This window comes from Scomber japonicus, chromosome 7, assembly GCF_027409825.1.
Source record: "Scomber japonicus isolate fScoJap1 chromosome 7, fScoJap1.pri, whole genome shotgun sequence".
Lineage (NCBI taxonomy): Eukaryota > Metazoa > Chordata > Actinopteri > Scombriformes > Scombridae > Scomber > Scomber japonicus.
This window is the reverse complement of record NC_070584.1, coordinates 14144061-14160938: the sequence shown is the minus strand read 5'-3', so window position 1 is coordinate 14160938 and position 16878 is coordinate 14144061. Positions and strand designations below refer to the sequence as shown.

At 38.9% G+C, this 16878-nt stretch overlaps 2 protein-coding genes across 2 annotated transcripts; both read right to left on the bottom strand.

Moving 5' to 3' along the window:
- Positions 1 to 102: 102 nt before the first annotated feature.
- Positions 103 to 5382, bottom strand: mutyh (mutY DNA glycosylase). Its single transcript, XM_053322950.1, has 15 exons — positions 5286 to 5382; positions 4343 to 4473; positions 3815 to 3854; positions 3642 to 3715; positions 3485 to 3526; positions 3325 to 3396; positions 3057 to 3170; positions 2790 to 2887; positions 1932 to 2076; positions 1668 to 1755; positions 1400 to 1582; positions 1068 to 1213; positions 814 to 963; positions 331 to 381; positions 103 to 249 (listed from the first exon to the last, which is right to left on the bottom strand). The coding sequence occupies exons 1-15, from the start codon at positions 5380 to 5382 to the stop codon at positions 103 to 105; spliced, it is 1578 nt and encodes a 525-aa protein (XP_053178925.1).
- Positions 5383 to 6081: 699 nt separating this feature from the next.
- armh1 (armadillo like helical domain containing 1) lies at positions 6082 to 10418 on the bottom strand. Its single transcript, XM_053322949.1, has 11 exons — positions 10213 to 10418; positions 9414 to 9482; positions 9154 to 9320; positions 8808 to 9004; positions 8522 to 8606; positions 7422 to 7538; positions 7113 to 7185; positions 6858 to 6987; positions 6389 to 6466; positions 6215 to 6296; positions 6082 to 6110 (listed from the first exon to the last, which is right to left on the bottom strand). The coding sequence occupies exons 1-11, from the start codon at positions 10416 to 10418 to the stop codon at positions 6082 to 6084; spliced, it is 1233 nt and encodes a 410-aa protein (XP_053178924.1).
- Positions 10419 to 16878: the final 6460 nt, after the last annotated feature.

Here is a 16878-nt window from a genome sequence, read left to right as displayed (position 1 = left end):
TTCATTGATGAGACCATGAAACCATTATATTTAAATGTTACAGCATAGCAGTGACACTTTGACAAAAAGGCACATATGTAAGGAAATGCACCATGTCAGACTTTAACAAGATTCTTCTTTCACTGTCTTGAAGAAGGAGCTGAGGGAAAGCTGCCTGCTAGTGCCGTTCGCTGCACTCAGTTTGGGCTTTTTTGAGGTCTGTTGTCTCTTCTCATTCTTTAGTCCAGTGTGCTTTTGCCTTTTTCCATCCTGAGAGGGAAGAGCAGAAACAAAAGTCGAGGTCAAATCTGTCATTTGTCAGGGATTATATGAATATATAAAAACACTTACCTTAGAGGCCTGTTTCTTTTGGCTGTCCAGAGAATCACAGAGCTTCACAATCTGCAAGAGAGTTGACATGCTGATCTCATTCTTATATTGTTCACAGAGACAACACATGAACTAAATGTGGCCAAAATAAACTTAAATGACCAGCTGCAACTGCACTCCACATCCTCTGAGATCCAATTTAGTAATCGTGACAACCACAGGATGTCTTTTTATTTTTGTTGTTTTTATAATATTTCACATTACTTCCTATTTTAATTAATCTTTTTGGCCCAAGAAGTCTCTCTTGTTGGGGCACCAGAAGTGCATTTGGGGACATAGACTGTTTTTGCAAAACCATGTTTTCAGTCAGTGATAATCAAGTGCACTACTAACCCCAATTACACAGCAGGGCTACACACACACACACACACACACACACACACACACACACACACACACACACACACACACACACACACACACACACACACAAAATTAAAAAACCTTTTTCACTCCTGTAGACACAGCAGCTTCCTGCAGAGCAGATCTAGAGAGCCACTGTACATTTTCAGTCTGTGTTTGTGCATCAGTGTCCTTCAAACACACACTGTGAACCACGTATGTCTGATGGATGTGAGAGAAGATATGCACCACCTGCAAACAAATGATCAGGATCTGTAAGAAGGTTGTTAAACAGCTCTAGAAAGAGTTTATTTGCATATAAAAGGTGTGCATGATAGGTGGTAGATCTAGGTTACCTCTCCCACATACTGGAAGAGGCCTTCAGTCAAATGGGTTCCCAGTATCCTTCTGATCTCAGCACAGAGTGCCTTCTTCTGTTTAATCTCCGAGTTCTCTCCCTCCAGCAGAAGACTCGGAAACTCCCACAAGCCTGCCAGCAAACCTGCCAATACAAAAAATGGTTTGTCTTTTTGTCTCTTTTGTCTTTGTTTCCTTTAAAAACGTGCAAAATCTAACAGAATGTTTTTGTGTGATTTTGTTAAGCAGTTGAGACGTGATTTTCCTGGTGTTGGCGACCACACACAGATTCCACACCAGTGTCCGATGTCCCAACACTGCAGGTACTGACCTTTGTTTGGTCTCTGTGTGAGCAGGTACTTGTACTCTCCCTCCTCTCCAGGTCTGATCACCACACAGGTCAGAGTTCGCTCCACTCGGGGCGGCTTCTTCGCTGGCTTTCTGGGGAAGTTCTGAACACCCAACTCATCGTCCCAGGGCTCCGACGGACACAATGGACATGTCTCACTGTTCACTGAGAGAGAGGAGAGAGAGAAAAGTACTTTAACATCATGACTCGATGAAATTCTGACAGAGAGCAAAGGAGGATGGACACTTACTACAGTCTTCTATATCAGGCAGGGCTGTCGTCTTCCTGTCAAGCTTTGCCAACAGTTTCTTGGAGCTTTTCTTTTGTCTGGCATTAACCTGCGCACACACACACACACACACACACACACAAGGTATAAGCATAACCTTTCCACTGTGGTCTAACACATGAATGGTCCATGTTAGCTCTGGTTTCTTCTGTGTTTTCACAATAAAAGTTGCAAGCCATCAACTATAACCATGACTCACTCATGCTGGCTAACACTAGTTTCTACCTTGGAATATGAGTGGCAGTGAGTCTGTATGGGACACTGGCTGCACAGGGGTCCTTTTGGGGTGCAGACTCGAGCCCCGAGCTCCATCATGGCCTGGTTGAAGTCCCCCGGTCTCTCAGGATCGACTAGCGCATTAGCCAGACTCCTGAAATAAACGAGGTAAACATTTCTAAAAGCCACAATTCTGTTTTTCTTTTTCTGCTTGTTTTTTTCTTTCAGATTGTTTAGTAATATTGTTTCAAATCAATGTTCATCACTTTTTACTACCATGGCTTTAAAAAGGGTGAAAATCATATGTATGGATGTATGGACATCCTTTTTGGGACACTTGAACTGACAACACTGGACATGCAATCTCCATTCCAATTAACAGATCTTCACAAAAAAAAAAAAAAAAACAGGTGCAATGTATCACTGCACATTGATAGTATCTCTGGAACATTTATGAAGTAGTATTAAATGAAACTTCTGAACTACATTGATATGGTTTACAAAGAGTGATGATTATATTTCATTCTTTATTTGTCAATGCTTTGAGCACATAAATTAGCTGATTGTAAAGTTCAGTTCATTAAAACAAGACATGGAAAAGAAAAGTGAGAGTAGACTGCAGCATTTGGTACATAATCCAACAATTAGAGTTGCAAACTGAGAGAGTGTCTATCTTTTTTGACTGAAAGTAAACTTTTCTGATAGTTTTGTGCAGATATGAATGTACCACACTGCTTGTTGTTTTTTTTCTTGCCAATTCATCACAGTAGCATTCATAGATATTAAATTAAAGTAAAAAGTAAAGTATTGTCCGTCAAAGTCAAAATTCAAGTGCCATAATGAGATTAGTTTGGAATTTAATCTCACCAAAGTGCTTCTGTTACTGCAGGACTCGTGCTGTCAGCTCCGATGGCCCTCAGGCGACAAAGCACCCGAATCACATTGCCATCCACTGCTCCCGTAACCTAGGCAACAGGGATCATTTCAGTCATCAATCAAAAATGAGGCAGCATAAGGCCTTAAAGTCAGCTCTAGCTCAAAGACAACACATTTAGCTCTGGTGCAAATGTGCATGTATGCAGATGTGCATGTCTGCAGGTGTGTGTGTGTGTGTGTGTGTATGTGATAACTGACCTGGCCCAATGCAATAGAGCCTATAGCTGAAGCAGTGTAGCGTCCCACTCCAGGTAGCTGTTTCAGCAGGCTGTCAATTGTGCGAGGCATCTGTCCTTTAAGCTCTGACACCACCTGAAACAGAACAGGAACAACACTTTTAACACCGAGCACTGAAACAAACATACAAGTGAAAATACAACCACTGAGGCACTAAGCTAATGAAGAACGCAGCATTTCATCTGGTGTTTGATGCAGATGTATTAGAAGCACAAAGTATAACACAGACCTTTTGAGCTCCTTCGTGCAGTCTTTTTCCTCGTGAATAATAGCCCAGGCCCGCCCACATCTGATTCACCTCCTACTCAAATAAGGTCAATACATTTAATTTGAATTCAATAGCATTTCAAAATCACCATCATCTTTACTGCTTTTAGTTATTTATTTACCTCTAATGTTGCAGCTGCAAGATCATGCACTGTGGGCCACCGCTTGAACAGAGTCGAGAGAGAAAGTAAAAGAGTGCATTACTGTTGCTATATTTAATATCGGTATAATATAATATAAAAGTATTTCAATGTAGTAAATTCCTCAAAGTTGGCCTACCTTCATCCATTTGTTGTAGTAGCCTATTACTGTGGCAACCTGGGTCTGCTGCAGCATGATTTCTGAAACCCACACTATTAAAAAACAAAGAAAAAAACAACACATTAAACTCGTAACATAAACAGGTGTCAGCTGCAGTTATATGTAAATATGTAACAAATATTTTTTCTTGCCTGCATAAGTCCTGATGTTGAGGTCTGGCTCTGTCATGGCCTGTCAGAGAAATACAGGAAGTCACTGAGTCATACTGACTGCGTGACTGACCTACTGCTGTAGGTAGTAAATGGAGGCTTTTTTTCTTAATTGGAAAAATGATTTAAGTCTAGGCAATATAATCTTGAGGTTTATTTGCAATACAGATGACATTTGTGAGATTTGAGATGACATATAAATGAAAAGGTAATGAATAAACTCTATTCATTAATAATAATTGCACTGACAATAATTTGCACTGACAATTAAATGAAAATAGAGAATTTGACAAAAAAGCATTTTATAAGACATGTTGGTGTCATTTTAGTGTGACCAATAAATGATGTGAGACACGGCTCTGACAGGATCATGAGAATATCCTTGTTAAAATATAAAAAGAGAGTTTCTATTTGTTCACTGCATTTACAATATGCAACAGTAAAATCACTTAAACATTGTACTTATACTATAATAAAGACACTGTGTATAAAAAAAGCCATGTTTTTTACCAGAGTCCTCCATGGCAGCTCTCTCTTGTCCTTGTCGTACCAGTTCAGGAGCTGAGACCTCAGCAGCACCACATCAGCAGGATCAGAGAAAGTGTGGTACGTGGAGGGTGAAGCAGCGTTCAGTGTTTTCTCTAAAGAACCATAAACAACACTATTCTCATTCAATCTAAATAAACCTTTTAAAAGGAAAATTGCACTTTGTGACTTTGATGTGAAGTTTTTAATGTTGTTTTATGTTGGAGGAAACATGGATGTTATTTCAATAAAATATAAAGTGTAGGAGACATTTTTTGTTAATGCTGTTTGAAAAACCTCCTTCCACTTGGGGGAGCTAGGCCACTGTCAATAACACAAACGTATTGGAAACAGTACACATTTAGTTATGTTTGCACTCACCAAAACCATGAGTACATCAAAAATCTGAGTTCAAGGCATGAACATACGAATAGGAATCTTATCATCACATCTGCATGCTAATCTCTGTCCAGTATACAACTAACAAAGGTGTGATGAGAAAAGTTGAAGCCTTCAGAGCATAAACATTGACAATGGACTTTACTGTGAAGGAGGAAACATCTTATGTCCAACGTTGGTATATCAAAATATTCTGTATTTGACAGGAGATGTTATTTGAAGTTTTTTGTTTTTTCAATAGTACAAGATTTTTACACACACACACACACATATCTGCATAGGACCCCACAGATTAAAGCTTAGATTTTCTAGATGGAGCTTTGAATTATAATTTGTGAGCCTGTGAAAAGAACAACTTTGATCAATCAATATACTGATTCTACAGAAATGTGGCATTATCTCCACAACTGTGTACTGCGTGGCTGTTCATGCATTATACCGAGCAGGGTTATATAATATGTGTCCCTCTAATGATGCGTGAAGTAGCAAACTGAGTCTTAAATACTATAACATTCATGTGGTGCATTACCTTTTTTCACGGTTGACTTTGACTTCACTTTTACAGTTTCTGCCATTTCCTGACTGGCTCTCTTGCCTTTCTGCATCGCTGAACGTAACCTGCTCATAGTCAAATTCCATATGAAGCGACTTTCTAATACATTTCTCTCTTCGCACAGCAGGACTAGCCTTGTTTACCTCATGGCTTGATTTTGGCTCCCGCCACGTTAAAAACTCCCAGTCACTGTTCGTCCAATCAGATGCGAGGAAACAGAGGACTGCGCGTGGCGTCATCTCCGGTTGGAGGGTCAAAATAATAATGCAGTTCTTATACCGTCTGTTTACACTGTTCAAGTTGTTTCATATTTTCCTAGATTACAGGATATATTTATTTTAGCCGTTCATATCTTAAATACCAATATGTAAGTTAGTATTTATAAATGTATAAACATGGAACATTAAAAAACCCTGTCACAATTATTTGGTGTAAAAGTCTGCTTTTATTTAATATATTGTCAGCAGAGGAATATCCATTTATTGTTATCCTGTATCAAAACGGATCATGGATAAAAACATATCTGAAATCCAAAACTTCTTTGTCATAATTTCACAAATTATTAAATCAAACAGGTAAACAGCACAGGTTAATAATAACACAAACACATCATTCACACCATTTGTTTTTATTTCAAACATCTGCATCATTAATCATTATTATGAAGTGGCTTATTGTAGCGTTGCAAGCTGTATAAATCAATAAAAAAAGTTGATTACAAAAAAAACATCTGCATCATTAAAATGATTATTCTTATAAATGATTCTTCTTGTCAGCCTTCAGAGTTGTTACCATCCAAAACTGAAAAACAAAGATTGACAAGAAAAACACTGAGTCACTCTCACTCACACAGACAATAAAGACCAAACAAAATAAGAAGAGATAAACTCACTATAAATCATTACCTTCAGTTATTTGAACCTCTGCTGACAGCAGGATCGCTGCTTGTGTTTCATCTATATTCATGTACAGCGCCTCAGCTTTGTTCTGCAGAGAGAAGGTGTTTGAATAAGTAGCGCCTTCCAACAGCTTCCACACTGACCACTACGATCACAGTATTATAAGTTATTACATCTTACCATGAAGGCTTCATACAGTGTACTGCCCATGACTCTATGCACATGTTCCTTAACAACTGGAAACGACTGAACAAAGAGCTGGGCAGAGATGAAGGCAGACATTAATGGTTAGTATGAAAGTGTGCTTATGTGTTGTGTATGAAGGTTTGCATTAAGTGATATAGTAAACCTACAGCAGTGATAAAATCTACAACATTTACACAACAAGAAATCTGCTTTATTTATATTTGTGCTCCCACTGCTGAGCTATTTCCTGGATACTGACACATCATTCTCTTTTAAACCTAGTGGACTTTTTTAGATTACAAGAAGGTGGGTGAGCAGTCCATACAGTGTAAGGTATTTGTTTTTTGACTTTTGCACACTCATGAGAGATTCTTCAACAGTGTGTATACATTACACGGCAGAATGTATTGTCCTTGGAAGGCAAGCATGTGTAAAAGTATATGAAACCATACTGTATGTGTACCTTCAAGGCCAGACTGGCTTGTATTTGAGCATCAATGTGTTCTCTGTTGCCCAAAATGCACAGAAGATGCTGGATCATTCCAATAGAGAGAAGCTCACGAGAAACCTCTTTACTTTCTTCAGCTAACAACCTTAAACATTATAAAATATTACAGTGCAAATTTACAGACAATTAAAGTCATTAAAGTAGTTTACTGGCAACATAAATTGTTTGGGTAATATGTTCACAATGTGTAAGCTATATGTAGGACCATACCGTATAGTTTTTGCTGCTGCAGCTTGTTGCACAAACACAGACAGAGACCCAGTCATTTTGTTGCCCTCAGCCGCTGGTGGGATTTTACATGACATATCAGCATGTAAGTTAGCTAGGTTTTACTGAAAAAATGTTTTCATATTAATTGAAGTACTTGTGTTAATGTAAACATTTACACCTCTGCTTCAGGCATTACTGAAATAGACACCATTAATTGTCACTAATTGGGTTGCTACATCAGTCAGTAGTAAGAAAGTTTACTTGCTACATTTTTACAAAAACAACAGACATCAAACAGCAAAGTGTCACCTTCTGTGAGCTGGTGCTGCTGTACGTCTTCCTTAGTAGGTCTCAGCATAGTCACCAGGCCTCTGAGCAACATCGGCCTTACATCAAAATGCATGAGCTCTAAAATCAGATTAATAGCTGCCAGAGAGATGCACAAGGTTAGCAATTTTTTCCAAAAACAAGTGCGTTATCTGTAACTTTATCTGTAATTTCAGAGTTTTACTACAAAAAAACACCATTTATGAGTCAAAGCAAAAGTTTAATGCCATCAGGTTTTAAATATCTGCTCTGCCTGCAGGCAAGGGCGCATTAACATCACTGGAGGCCCCTGGGCTACAGAACTTTATGAGGCCCCCCCACCCCGCACCCCCACTACAGGACTTTATGAGCCCCCCATCCCTAAGTGGTTGACACACTATATTTTGCCTATAAAAACTCAATACAAGGTCATCTTTGGCTCTGTGCCATTTATTTATACCATTGTATGTACCAATGTATGTACCATTAATTATGTGCATTTCACTTTTGCAAATGAGCCAACATATACTGACCCACACACACAATTACATCAGCACAATACTTCACTTAGTGCTAGTAATAACTGTTCCATAGGCTATGCAACAAATCAAACATATTGCAAGCAAATAACTGATTCATCTCTGTGCCATTTATTTATTTAATGTATGTAGGCCTGAGATTAACTATGTGCATTTCATTTTTGCTAATGAGCCAACAAGCACTCACACACACATGCACACACAATTACATCACAACAATTACAACGCCACTTGGGTGTGAACGCTTGATTGTTGCTAACTATTATGTCTATGTGTCGTCTTGCCTGTCGCTTTGTGTGCCATCTACTAAGCTGCGTGTTGGATATTTTTGGTGTGATTTTGTTACATTGTATCAAAATGAAAGCTATGGGGGGGGGGGGGCTCTCGGTGTCACACCATCCCCATCACTTTTACCACCAGATGTCACTGTAGTGTAGCGTCATGTGTATTACCGTGTTCATTAGCCTACATAATTATTTTCAATTTTTAGAGGCCCCCCCATGGTGGAGGCCCTGGGGCTGTAGCCCAGGTTAGCCCGTTCATTAATGCACCCGGTGTGTTTACCTTCATCCTGAACCTCCAGGTGCAGGGACCTGAGCATATTCAGCAGGGGTCCTACAATGCTGTGATGGGCTGTCTTCATTTTGGACTGGTGAGAGAGAATGATAAGAGATGTATTGTTTTTCTTCTCATAAGTGAAAGACATGTTTTGCTAGGCTATCATTACAAAAAATGTATATGTTTTTCAGAACACAGGCTTTGTAAAACTATTCTTGAAAATATAAGGTTCAGTGTTTGCAAGTGTGTGAGTGCACATGCATGGTCTTTGTGTGCATTCATTGACTTTAACCTGCACAGTCCGTAAAGTGTGCAGGACCAGCTGCTGGGCCTTAGGAGAGCTACAAGCCATAAGGGCGATCAGGCCTTTGTAGACCTTGTTTTGGTATTTAAGGTTTCCAAGGGACAAGGACTCTAACAGGGCCCAAGCTGCCTCTTGGGTGTCATCTGTGTTTGATTTGGCCAGGCACTCTGCAATGGCTTTCACACCTGCAAGAGTGTAAAAGAAATTAATATAAATTAAATATAAAAATATCATACTACTACTAAAGACACAGCTTAAGTAATCTGATTGTCGTAACTGTGTTTTTTGTTGTTGTTGTTTTTAAGAAGTTTATCCGATTCTTTATCAAATTTACCATGGCTTTCACAGATAATCTCTTTGTACTTGCGTCCAGCATTTGAAACAGTGAGCAGAAGACAGAGGGCTTCTGTCTTGTCCTCCTCTTTGCTCTGAGGGTGGTTCAAGATGTCCAGGAGAGTGAGAACGCCTCCATCCTCCAGGAACTCCATCAGGTACTGATCACTGTGGAACATCAGAAAGGTGATGGTCACTGATACTGAACTTCATAGAGAGTCTAGGCTTATAGGTGGTTATACATGATTTTATCTCACTCACTGGCTTGATGCAGAAAGAAAAATCCTGATTGCTTTCAGTTGGGGTCCCAAGAATGTCCCAAGCATATACCTTAATATTTTAGTGAAGGAAGGGATCTCAGTTGATTTTACTGTCATCCAAAAGCAGGAAACAGGCTTACTCACTACAGTAACTAGGACGTTTCTCTTGTTGCACATGTACTTATGTAAGGTTTGATTACAGCCACAATATAGTAACATATATGCAGTATAATACATGGAAATGAGTAGAAAAAACAATTGTGAACAGAACTACCTATGAACAGCCAGTATTTTCAATCGGGTGCTGGTCAGTTGCAGGAACATTTTATGTGAAAATCAAAATTAACCACCACACCAGGAAATTACTTTACTGTGACTTTATTAGAGATGAACAACATAATTGTTGCCTGTAGCTTCTTCAGGTTCACTAAGCAAAATGACATGTCACATTACAGTGACATGTCACTGTAATGTGACTGTAATGTGACATTTAGAACACACTTTTTAAACATTGAAAGGAGTTATGAACTAAAGATATGGAAAATGAAGCATTTTATTACAGTCAAGCACATTCAGTTGTTCATATAGGCTAAGTATTTTGCAAATTGGCACTGTTATGCAGCCCAACCAACAACAAGGTCCTAAAACTGTTAGGAAGGACCAGGCCAGCCCCTAGATATTTGTGCCTTGCAAAATCATACAAATTTGAGTAGGCTTGTTTTTTTTTTTTTATCACAAAGTAGCTCACATTCATTTAGAGATGTGTGCATAAGCCCAACCCATTGCTGAGGAAAGGATACGTGAGTCTCACCCATGTAGTGAGTCGAGCCAGAAAGAGGCTGGAAGCCTGTGCAAACCGCTGCTCCAGCTCATAAAACGTCTTCCCGGTGTTTTGAGTCAGAAAGCTGTTCAACATGTGGCTGCGGACCTTGCTGTCACCGCGGTCCCACTCTCGAAGAAAACTAAGCACTTTGCCGATGTTAGCTTGTTCTTCATGTGGTGACATCGTCCTTGTTTTTTCACTTGGTGAACGAAATATAATTTAATTTTATAAAGTTTATTAAACTAGACAGAGTCTGGCTGTAGCTTCCCTGCGAACGAAAAACTATTTTATCTGTCAAAAGACAGCCACATTAACATTTTGTCATGGGCTTGATTTGCTCCTCCATGTGGTGCTAGTTTAAGGCAGCTAGGTAACGGTCGCCTAGCAACGCCCCACAAGCAATTGAATTGAATGCTTTATTGGTGTGGATGTGGGAGACATAGCTAATGTGACCGTCTTTCAGGGCGAAGTTAGGAAGATTAAGGGTTTGTGACTGGCAAGGGCCCCTAAAAATTATTAGAACATTGGCTTCCATTCCATTAGTCTTTATACATGTTAATATATATGATCATATTTTCTGTAGACAGTTATTTACAGCTAAAATAGATAGAGAGCCAAACAGATACGGTATGCAGAAAATGGGTTGTGAGGTGTGAAAAGCCAGCTGAGTCAGGGGTCGTGGCACACAGAGATCATAACAGTATACTGTTTTGTCTACTAGCCTACGAGCCAGAAAACACGATAAAGTAGGACAGTGGGTGTTACAGGACTAAAGTATCACCCCTAATTTAATTTAATCTATTCAATTTAATCAATTCATGAATCAGCCACAACATGTCAGCATGTTGTAAATCTGTAGGCCTACTTCTAAAAAGTCTGATTAGATTATCTTTGTCCTATCAACTTCCCAAGCTATTTATTTGGTCACTTAATGGTAACCATAAAACTTCCACAAATTAACAATACTCTAATTTATTGAACTTGCATGTGCATGAACTTCAGTCTACCACAACAACAGGTCGATTTGCTACATTATAGGCTATTGTAAATCTTTTTGCATTTTGTTCACCCTCCTGTTTGTTATATTTCTCTGTATATCTTCATTCTGGCAAGTATTTGATTGCATTAATCTGACAAAAAAAAAATCACGAATCAGAGAAAGTGAAACTGTTTAATAAGAAGTTAGAAAAAGATCAACCTGATGAAGAACTGATGATAAAGTAACATTGAAGGTATCTGATTAAAAATAGTTTTCTTCAAATTAACATTTGCTCAGTTTTGTTTGGGACTTTATTTTTGTAGTTGCCTGAAACATAAACCGCTTTCATGTCAGTATTTTGCTGAAGCTCTCCACCACAGTCTGGCGGTTAGTATCTGTACCACAAAATATTTAACTTCCTCCATTAATAGACATGTATTTTTTAAATGTATCACATCCTGTAAAATTTACCTACAGTATGTGTCATTTTCAGTCTGTCTCACATCCTTTTTCCATTTATTGCATTCTGTCCATGTCTGTTTTTCTTGCTCTGATGAACATGACCATCAACTTCTACCTTTAATCCCCTGTGTTTTAACTCTAAATTAGTGTACTGGCATGTGCATAAACTTAAATCTAGGGGTTTCCAGCTGCAGTAGAATGTTTTTAATAGAAGTTTTTCTGAAGAAAAGCACAGACGACGGAGTGATGAATCTTTCTCTTTTACTCAGTACATGCCAGCATGGAGAAGGATACACACTCGTTCTGCAGAGCAACAACCAGTTTCAGTTTTTATATTGTAACAGTGGAAATTTGAATAAGACAGGGTGATGAAGTAATAAAGTACAACAAATGAAGTCGTAAAGTAATAAAGAACAGAAACCATTCAGAGACTACTGATATCATGTGCTGACCCCCTACTTGGTCAACAGATGGTCAATTTTGCTTTTGATGTCTTATCTAGTTTAACAAAATGCTTGAGGCTTAGATGTTTACAGTTGTTACAGCCCACCTGACACAATGAGTCCCTCATGACACAAAAAATCCCTCACACAGCACAACCTGACCTACTTACAAGGTGCATTCAGAAGGGAAGATATCTGAATGGGTCAACACTCCAGCAACACTTGTATTTACTGAAAAACTTAGACCAACATGTCTCAGCTTGGAGCCTTCATCAGGATTATGATGAAGGCCGCAAGCCGTAACACTCAAGGAAGAATCAATATTCTTCTTGTTCATCCTCTTCCTCTCTGTCTGTACCTGCAGTGGGGATAGCTGGTATGCTTTTCTTTGTTTTTGGGATTCATGGTCACATGGTAAGAAGACACCCTACTGTCTAAAGTAAGGGTATTTACTCTGGTTAGTCAGGGCTCTTATTTTATGTTCTGGTGATTTTGTTTTGTATTTTTGAATTCAAATTGTATTAATGGACCAATGTGCTGGTTGTCCTGCTGTGCTTGCCAAAAATCCACTGTTGAGAGTGGCTTTAAACTGTCTTTACTTTCTATGGTGCACAACAAAACGTCAGGAAAAGGTCTACCTGATGATGATGCAGCATTGAATTTATATGATTTCAAAAGTTTTCTTTAAATCAACATTTGTTCAGTTTTTTTCTTTTTTTACTTCCACTTTGTTGTTGCCTGGCACACAAACTGCTTTCTTAGCAACATTTTGCTGAAGCTCTCCACCACAGTTTGGACATTCAGTATCTGTTCCACAAAATATTTGACCTCATCAACTGTGTCCATTAAGAGAGAAGTGATTTATATTTTTACATAATAAGTACATCCTGTGAAATTAGCTAGTTTGTCATTTTCAGTCTATCTTTCAATTTAAATCTAGAGACAAGTGAATGAGGAAAGAATGTTTATTATATGAATAACAAAAAATGATAGTCATTAGACTTTGGTGCTTGAACTCCACAAGGACATCATCCCAAAGCAGCCGCAACATAGATCCACCCATAGAGTGCAGACACTGTTGGAGGTGGAGGCTGATGAAATCAGATGAGAATAATGGCCAATGAAGTGATGGGACATATACATACATAAATGCACACACAATTTCCAATTTATTTCTTCAGTGACATCTCTCTCTTCAGGTGACTTCATTTTGACTCCTGGTAAGTGTATTCCTTTTTTTCACCAGAAACATGTATGGTTACTAATGACATTTCACATTATTTAATGGAAACAAAGTGTGTGTGGGGGGGGGGGGGGGGGGTCATTATTGTGGATTATTTCAGTTACCACATAACATTAGGTTATGCACATTAGGTTATCCGTAAGAAAATATACCCACAATATTTTTCATTTGAAAAGAAACTTGTTTGTTGTTCACATGATGATGTTATGTCTGGGTCTTTGAAATTCATGTTGATCCTAAAATCAGCTATAAAATAAAAATGACCATATTTAGCTCTGCTATGTCCATAGACAGCAGTTAATGGTTACTATTCAGAAAATGTGCTAAACATAGAATAAGAAAACATTTCTAAATACAGAAATTTGACATGTTCCTCATTTTCTTTTTCCTTAGTGTATTGCAAACAAGATGAAAGAAAACACTTTCTTATTATTCTGCATCCTTTTTGTCAGTTTGATTGCTGGTGAGTAAAACTGTGCTTATCCTATAAAAGCCTAAGCACAGCTTATTTTAACAATGAACAAGAACACAACAAACCTTTCAGCATTTGCGTCTTTAGTATATCTTCATCATACAGACATAAGACAGAGGGTTTTCTAAATTTATGAATATAAATGATAACTGGATTATCTTCTTTTGAACATATAATATTCTCAATGGCAATAAAGGTGGAACTCATTTTTAAGTACATCTGTTACATACAGTAAATTTTGCAGTTCCTAACTGGATGAATTTGGATCTATTAACTTTTGTTTGAGAGGGCTGACCAATGCACAATTTGCAATAAGAAATCATTTTACTGTAGCCTAAATATGAGGCAAGATGAGCTCATGGTATGAGACAATAGAAACTTTACAATAACTGTACACACATGCTTAAATTTGGTTATGACACCTCTCTAGCTATGGAGAAAGGTTCCATTAGGCTGGCTGGGGGTCAATACTCTCATGAGGGCCGTGTGGAGATCTTTCATGATGGCATTTGGGGGACTGTGTGCGATGATGACTGGGATATGAACGAAGCCCAAGTTGTGTGTCGACAGTTACATTTCCCAGGTGCAAAGGAAGCTCTGGTATCATTTGGCAGCGGTAAGGAAATTCTGCTTGACTTTGACAGTTTGTTAATATACATATGACTCAGTGAAACTGTTTGTGCCACTCAGATAAACTCAAACATTCAACAAGCATTCAACAGATATTATCATAATTAACATGTGACTATTTTTCATTGTGTGGATGATCCTGTGTTAGGGGAAGGCAACATCTGGTTGGATAGTTTAGTCTGTGATGGGACAGAAACAAACCTGCAGCAATGCCAATTACCTGAGTGGGGTGACCATAACTGTAATCATGGTGAGGATGTTGGCATTAGATGCAAAGAAGGTAAGGTAACCAAGTGCAAACAAGAATATTAAATCAAAAAACACAATTTATCCCACATAAAACATGAGCTCATGGCATGAGACAATAGAAACTTTACTGTACACGGATGCCTAAATGTGGTTATGTTTTTGTCACACCGTTTTTAGCTACAGAGGAAGATTCAATAAGGCTGGCTGGGGGTCAATACTCTCATGAGGGCCGTGTGGAGATCTTTCATGATGGCGTTTGGGGGACTGTGTGCGATGATGACTGGGATATGAACGAAGCCCAAGTTGTGTGTCGACAGTTACATTTCCCAGGTTCAAGAGAAGCTCTGGTATCGTTTGGCAGCGGTAAGGAAGTTCTGCTTGACTGTGAGGTCACGTCTGAGTCAGTGAGATTGTTTGTACAACTCAGATAAACTCACAAAACAGCATACTATAGATATCATGATAAAAGTGTGACTATTTTTCATTATGTTAGGGGAAGGCAACATCTGGATGGATGATTTAGCCTGTGATGGGATGGAAACAAAACTGCTGCAATGCCAATTCAGTGGGTGGGGAGTCAATGACTGTGATCATGGTGAGGATGTAGGCGTCAGATGTGAAAAGGGTAAGGCAACCAAGTTTTGGCAGGACATTAAACAAAAAACCTACAACTTTTCTTCACAACACACTGAAACCACCCTGTAATGATCTCTATCAGGGCCAGAACCTATTAACATGGATCCCAGCAATGAGTTCTCTTTGGACCTCAACACAAACCTCTCTCATCAGCTTGGAGAACTGTTTGACAGTGGACGGGACTGTGACTTGAACATCACAGTGGTGGTGGACAACAACACTGTCAAGACAATCTGTGCTCACAGGATCATCCTCTCTCTGAACTCATTGCTCAAAACCTCACAGCCAGACTTCAGCAACCTTAGCATTAATGTTAACTTTAGCTGTAGTCAACATGCCAATGACTTTGTCAGGTAAGAGTTCAACTACTTCTGGCTCTCTCATTTTCCGCCTTCATATTGATAACTTTGGTTATATTTTGACTTATCTGTTTCAATTTTTAAAACATTTTTCATTATCAGGGTTTCAGTTAGCTTTGCAAAATTAAACTAACTGCGGTGCCTAATTCCAAAATTATAGGAATACATTTGACAAATTGTTGTTGTGTTGGTAAAAGCTGAGTTTGTTTGCATTGCAGATACTTCTACACAAGAAAGATTGAGATGACACTTTCCTCAGCCTACTGCATTCTCAAGATGGCACTGGACTGGGGTCTTCAAGAAATTCATAATGAAGCAGCAAATTTTTTCAGATTTTTTCTCCCAAAGGACATCAATTTCCACCATCAAAAGTTTTTCTATGAGTATGCAGTCCATACCGATGATGAAGCACTGCAGGAAGTCTGTCTTCACTACCTAGCTTGGAACTTTGAGACTCTATTGCACTCCCCAGCCTGGACTGATTATCCATTTGGCCTGGTCAAAGCGCTTCTGTCTCGTTCAGACCTTGTTGTACGTAATGAAACAGTCATCCTGAATGGACTGGAGAGATGGGCAGCAGCCCAAGGACACACAACCATTCCTGAGATCCTTTTCAAGCTCATCCGTTTTGCAATGATACCAGCTGAGAACTTATACACACTTGATGCCTCACAGTACGATGTAAGAAAGTTTCAGGGGTTTCAGTTCAATGCCCTGCCCATCACGACACTGATCAATGTCCTGAGGGAAGAACAAAGTGTTTACATAGCCAGGATTTACACTGGCAGACCATGGAGCTATACCTTCAGCTCTCAAAGTATCAACTCTTACAAGGATTTTGGGTTCCACCGTCTTCAAGGGAAGCGCATCAATACCCTGACATCTGATTTCCAAACACCTGTTCATAACAGCGCCAGTTTTGCTTTTAACAGCATGCGTTGGAAAACACAAGTATTTCTCAGTGATAAAGACTGCGCAAATATCTCTTGCCCTGATTTTCCAGCCGTTGGTTTGAAGATTCAAGAAAAGAACAATGATTTACCCAAAGACACAGAGCAACGTATTTGTTACAACAAAATGCTTGTTGTAATGTGTGAAGGGCAGTATGTTTTTCATGTTGAGGAATTTAATTATCAAGATTTTGTATCTGTTCCAAGCAGTGCTGAACAT